Raw genomic sequence first — 6,462 nt, forward strand, 5'->3', positions numbered from 1 at the left:
AGGTCAGCATCCCCATCACCCGGATCTCCCTGTCCCATAGCAGTCATGGGCGTCCCATGGGACTGATGAAAGACTGACGCAAAGTACCTATTTAATAGGTTGGCTTTTTCTTAGGCGTCAGATCTCCCTGTCCCATAGCAGGCATGGGCATCCCGTGTGACTGATGAAAGACTGACGCAAAGTACCTATTTAATAGGTTGGCTTTTTCCTAGAGGAAGTGCCAGGTGTCTGGCTAATGACAAGGGAGGTAGCGCAGTACGGACACCTGACTAAACATCAGGGGTCCCAGACAGCCCGCTTTGACCTGTTTGTGTCCTGCATCAGGAGCGCCCTGTGGCAATGCAGGTACCTCCTGATGTACAGTCACATTAAGCTTGAGCAAACGGTCTGTGTTAAAACGTTTCTGAGCAAACTCCAGTCCTACTACCGGAAAGTGGTGGGAGAGGACGCAGCCAACTCCACTGGAAAAGGGACACTTGGCACAGGCTATTCAAAGTCCCCCCAGGAAAGGAAGTGGACAGGAAGAACGAAGGGGACAGAGACACAACTAGACCTGGAGACAGCGAGGACAACGATAGGATCAGTAGCAGCAGAAGCGACAGTGATAAGGACAGTGAATGAACTGAGAAGGGAAATCCCAAATCAGGGCCTGAATTAAGGGTCTGTGTTTACGTTAGGAAAAGGCAGAGGGTGGGTGCAGTTATTGTAATGGGTGTGCAGGTTTCTTAACGGTGGTTTTTATAAAGAGGTGTGATGGAAGTATAAAGAGGTGTGATGGAAGTCTATGATTAGAGGATGTGTGTACACACACACACACACCAGCTGACATTTCTCATTTACCTGAGTGCGTACCAGGACAAGCCTCCTTCAGATTTTGCACATCAGTTGGAAGAGAATCAGGTCTGCATATTTGATTCCCCAATTGTCCAGATGGGTGAAAGGATGCAGCAGAGTCCAGATATTTTGCAGGGTGAAGTTTCTAGGCACCTTGCAAAGCTGAGGTAACCTTCGTGAAGTGACCAGGATGCAAAGAGCTGCATGGGGCTGCCTAGGTGCTCCAGGTCAAGGCTGTCCCACATGCAGCCCCCAAAGGGTCAGCACAGGGCCCACATGCTCTCACCTAGTCCACCCCACCCCCAGCTGCTCCTGCCCCAGTGTAGCTTGTGCTTCAAGGGGCTCTGCATCTCTGATGAGCTGAATGGACCCCAACAAGCTCCAGCTGGAGGCAGCACCCTTTCCAAAAATAAAAAAATAAAATAAAGGCAAGGCCTTGAGCAGCACACCCTTAACTGGGCAAGCTGCTGCAAATGAAGCAGTTTCTTAATTCTGTGAACCACTCAGAAACCAGTGACCCAGGTTCCAGCATACTTGCCAGCTCCACAAGAAACCATCAGACTGCCTTGGAAGGACACAAAAAGTTACATATAGAAGAAAAAATGGCAGGAGAGGGGAAGACAAATTAGGATTTCCAGCGACTTGACACCTGCGTTCCAGAACAGTGGCAGGGGCAGGCTGGCTGGCTCTCTCAGGCCGGCAGCTCAAGGAGTCACACTCTTATTTAAGAACGGGCACAACAGGATTCCTGTTCCCCAAGATTATACTTTGAGTTCAAGCAAAATGGTCACATTTAAAACATTTCCCCTCCCGACACTTACAAAACCCTAACAGTCGTTTGTTCAAATTTTCAGTTTGGGGCAGACACCAAACCCACACTGCAGTCCCCAGAAAGGAACAGCTCAGAAAACTGAACATCTGACCGGAGTTGGTTTTGCAACCTTCAGCCAAAAGGCAGCATTTTCAACTGCCACGATGAGAAGTGCTCTCAATTTAGATCAAGAGTTGGTGGAACCAATTTGATTACTGCACCATTAAGAGGACTTGATTTTACTAGAGCAAGATGCCTGGATAACAACTTAAGTTACTCTTTAAAATCAGCCTAAGTTTTTAGAAGTTCAGTGCCTTGAGGTTTGACATAAGAGGTCCCTTTTTGTAAAGGTTCACTATCATAGGGTATTACTGAGCCCTGATTTCTTCAGCTGTTCACATATGACAATGCAGGTAAGTCATAAGGACTAAAATTTAAAACTTTATTTGTTCTATTTGAATTTTTCCTCCTTTCGGTTCAGAAGTTTAAGCAGATATTACAGCTCTAAATAAAACTTCAACATCTATTAAATTAATCCAAATACAAGAACTAAAAGTAACTTTTGAACTCAACCACCTCAGAAAGACAAAGACGACCATTTTACACTCATGAAAGTTAAGTCACTGACATAGCAGAATCTATGCTATACATAGTATTTAAACTGGCAATTGGACAGATTCAGAGAGCTTATAAACATTATTTTCCAGAATTTACATATTACAGAAAAAAATGTAATTGATTCAAAAACCATTTACAATGCTAGTTATTCAGTAAGTAAAAACTTGGGAGTGCTAAAGTGTCTTCAGAAACTGCACTGCAGACAAAGTTAGTGCAAATACCAACAACAACCACTAATAGAGTCTGCATTTGGAACCTAAGATTTTTAAACTCCCATTGCACAATTAACATTCAACACTTTTGTACTATCATATCCCATTCAACAAGGATGTTTACTGAAGCCTTAGGTACATAACTGCATAAAATGCACATCTCAGAACTGAGTTACTACAGCAGATAGAGAGAGCAATTTCCCAGCATCATAAGAGTTCATGTTTTCAAAGCACTGTGCAATCAGCCTTCACAGTATCCATGTTTGAGAACCCTGTGATAGAAATATTTAAGACGTATTGACAGCATTTCAACACAGAGTTAACATTTCTCAATCAGTACCTCTTTCAGTGCTACAGCACACGAAGTTGTTGCACCATTTGATTTAAAGTTGATATTTTGCATGCTGAACATTTCCTGACCCATTCTTACACCTTGAGGAAAACCTATTAAGGTGCAAATAGCTTTGCAAACATTAATTTTTTTTTTAGCAGCACAGTGTATTAGTGTTTCACACACATCCATAGCAAAAGCCACAACATATACGGGGTTCATATTCTAAGAATGGAACCATGATGCATGATCTAGCTAAATGCACAAATCTGTACTGATCATGTAGACACTTCCTAAACTCCTCTTGACCAAGTCTAATTAAAAACAGAACATATATTCTGTTTTTCTCTCCAGAATTCAAGTGTAGCTGTCAGCAGACCACAAAATGCAAAACCAGCATGTTAAAAGGCAAGCATATATCAATTTGCAGAGAAAACAGAATACTTCAGGGCTAAAATGATAAGACCTGCCAGACCCTTAATTATGGGAGTCTAATGGGCAGTCCCTACCCAGAAGTTGTTACATCAAAGAACAGAATTGGGGTGACAATGAGAGATTACAATACTCATAATAATTTCCCCAAGTTGCTGAATTAGAGCTGTTTCCTAATGCAGAGGGGGATGCTGTAGACAAGTCTCATAGCAAATTGTTTGTAGTCAATAAGGAAAAAAAAGCTTACAGTCACTGTTTTCTACACAGTACTATTTTTCTATGTCTGTTTCCAGTTTTCAGGAACCAATGCATTTTGGCAAATAGAATTAAGTGTAACCAAAACCAAAATAATTTAAGGTAGAGTCTGCCAAGAGCTGAAAAGCATGTTGCAATCTGTGTGTGTAAAAAGGATGCATCTACCAGTCTTAATAAGCATTTCCATTTCAAACAAAGTCCAGGTTCTAACTTGCAGTACTGAATTAATGCTCTCTGCATGTTGGCTATTGACACAACTGTAGAAAAAATAGATTTATTTTTGGAAAAAGGGTTGTTCCTGCACAGATGTTAACGCATACAAAATTTCTGCAAATAGTTCTCTAATGAATATTTTCCTCAGTTAACTACAACTGAAGATGCAAAACTAAAAAAGCATCTGTCCACTTTGATTTCTTATACTTTTACAGAGCTAATTCTGAATTTACACATTATATCCTAGAACACAGAAACGAGTTTGATTGAAAGTGCCATGGTAGAAGTACAAAAAGCATGCTTACATATTTTTGGTAAGCAAAAAGGACAAGCTGCATACACTAGTAAAAAGCAGTTGCACATGTTCAGAAACAAATTCAAAATGTCCAATTTTTTTCATGACTACCTGAAATAACAAGATTCCATGACAGACAAATTTGTTGATTGTGTAACTTTATTTGCATTTAAAACACTGCCCGCTAAGCCCCTTATCTGAAGAAACCAACACGCACCAGGATTTGCTAGCACTGTTAGAATTAGTCTATTAAATTCATTTTTAAAAAGCTATTTAAATTGCTGATTGAGCCAGATTAACTTTTGTAGGCAGAGGTCCTGCTTCTTCATGTTCCTCATTCTTGCATCTCACCACAACAAGAGCAGAAGTTGGGTATCTGTTCAGTTTTTGTTCATTCATGTATTCCAGGTCTCCATAGATGCTGAGTTTCTGAAATAACAACATTTATTTTAGAGCTCATTAGACTCTGGACACAAAGTAAAGCTCATTTGGAGTCTAACCTGGAACATGAATTGTTTCTCAATAAGTTTCTACAATCCTTAAAAAGCAGGATTTCAACATACTACCCATTTTTCCATGGCATCTTAACCTCGTGTGCAAAGCCAAGTCTAAATCTAATATGCTTGCATAAAATTAAATGCATTACTGCTTACATAAAATTAAATGTATTACGGGAAGACCAACAAGACGACCATGCAAGAATCTCCTTGTGCAAATTCCAGTTCAGTCAAGCTTTCTCCCCTCCTTCAGTCAGATTTCTGGTATTTACTCACCCTATTTACACCATTCTGTTTTTTTCTTTTTGTTTAAAGACCCCATTACTGCATTGTTTCTCAACGTGTGGTACGTGTACCCCTTGGAGAACGCGAGACATGGGAAGGGGGTACGTGGGTGCTGCGTTTTGGTCTTTGCCTGCTCGGGCCAGAAGTTCCGGCTGCTGCCCCTCCCGCCACGTCCGGTGCACTGGGGCTTTCACTCCCCAGTGTCATCATGCTACTAGATAGGGAGGGAGGCCCCATGCAAGCTGCTTTGCCCTGGGCCACGATGGAAAAAGTGGGACTCGGCTTGAGATGTCGAAGCTGGCAGTGCCACAGTGGGACTCCTGGTTTCGCTTTTGCTGCACTGATCAGCAGGGGGTACGTAAGGTACCAAAAGGTTGAGAACCACTGCCCTAGTAGATTCCACGTGTAATCATTCCAATGCAAGTATCGGCTCTACTCCCAAGAAAACCAGCAAAAGTTGCTACTAGTGAATTAAGGTGATTTGAAGGAGTTTCTGGTTTAGAGCACAGAGAACAGGCCAACTAGAAACTGGAATATCTGGCTTAGCTGGCCAATCAACAATGTGCTGGGGCACTTAGCAGTCAAAATTAATTAGCTTCATTGTTCTGTAGTTATCACTTACATACATCAAAGAGCTATCTACAACATCCACAATCTCACATATTTACCACCATGAAGTACGTGTTAAAAAACTTGACAATGGAAAAAGAACCTTAAGTGTGTCCAATGGACCAGAGCTTTTCAGAGAAAAAATAACGTGAGCAAGAGCAAGGTGCTGAAAGTGACAAGATAAAAAGATTTACCTCGGGTGGAACATATTGCTCCACTGCTGTGGCAACGGTAGCACAACAAATCCAGAGCAGCACCAGCACAGAGAGGACAAGCGTAGTGGTCAAAATCCAACTGGAATTTCTGAAATTTCAATTTCAATTTGAAGTTAGCAGATTAAGGCTGCAGGGTATTTCTAAAAGCCATTTTTCTTGGCTTTGATGTGATGTTCACTAATTTTGAGGTCTCTAGTTCAAATCAACTCTGCACCCCACTAGAAACTTCTGGGAAACTTTCCCCACCTTCAGCACCCAAAGATAAGCAGAACCCAGTGAGTCTGGCAGCCTCCATACTAAACCCTGAGCTACTTCCAATTTCAGATTGTTTAGCACCTGACTTTCATAGTCGGTAGGGTTGGAAGGGACTTGAGCAGATCATCAAGTCCAACCCCCTGCCACAGCAGGAAAGAGTACTGGGGTCAAACGACCCCAGCAAGGTGTTCATCTAACCTCCTCTTAAAGACCCCCAGGGTAGGAGCCAGCACCACTTCGCTTGGAAGTTGGTTCCAGATCCTAGCCACCCTGACCATGAAGTAGCGCTTCCTAATATCTAGCCTAAATCCACCCTCAGCCAGCTTGCGACCATTATTCCTAGTCACTCGTGGTAGTGCTCGGGGAACAGGGACTCCCCCAGTGCCTGCTGGTCCGCCCTGACAAGTTTGTAACAGGCCACTAGATCCCCGTCAGCCTTCTCTTGTGGAGGCTGAACAGGTTCAGGTCCCATAGCCTCTCCTCGTAGTGCCTGCCCTGCTGCCCTTGGATCATGTGAGTGGCCCTCCTCTGGACCCTCTCCATGCCGTCGGCATCCCTCTTGAAGTGCGGCGCCTAGAACTGGATGCAGTACTCCAGCTG

At 42.9% G+C, this 6,462-nt stretch overlaps 1 protein-coding gene across 3 annotated transcripts in view; it reads right to left on the reverse strand.

The window, feature by feature from the left end:
* Positions 1 to 2,066: 2,066 nt before the first annotated feature.
* Positions 2,067 to 6,462, reverse strand: part of TMEM59 (transmembrane protein 59) — a 14,921-nt gene continuing 10,525 nt past the window's right edge. For all 3 annotated transcript variants that reach the window (XM_019531463.1, XM_019531464.1, XM_019531462.1), the window contains exons 7-8: positions 5,587 to 5,695; positions 2,067 to 4,430 (exon numbers count right to left, since the gene is read on the reverse strand). In XM_019531463.1, coding sequence (XP_019387008.1) covers positions 4,393 to 4,430; positions 5,587 to 5,695 — 147 coding nt within the window. In that variant the 3' untranslated portion in view covers positions 2,067 to 4,392. The remainder of the gene's footprint in view (positions 4,431 to 5,586; positions 5,696 to 6,462) is intronic.

The sequence above is a fragment of the Crocodylus porosus genome, unplaced genomic scaffold (assembly GCF_001723895.1).
Source record: "Crocodylus porosus isolate Cpor-Errol unplaced genomic scaffold, CroPor_comp1, whole genome shotgun sequence".
Taxonomy (NCBI): domain Eukaryota; kingdom Metazoa; phylum Chordata; order Crocodylia; family Crocodylidae; genus Crocodylus; species Crocodylus porosus.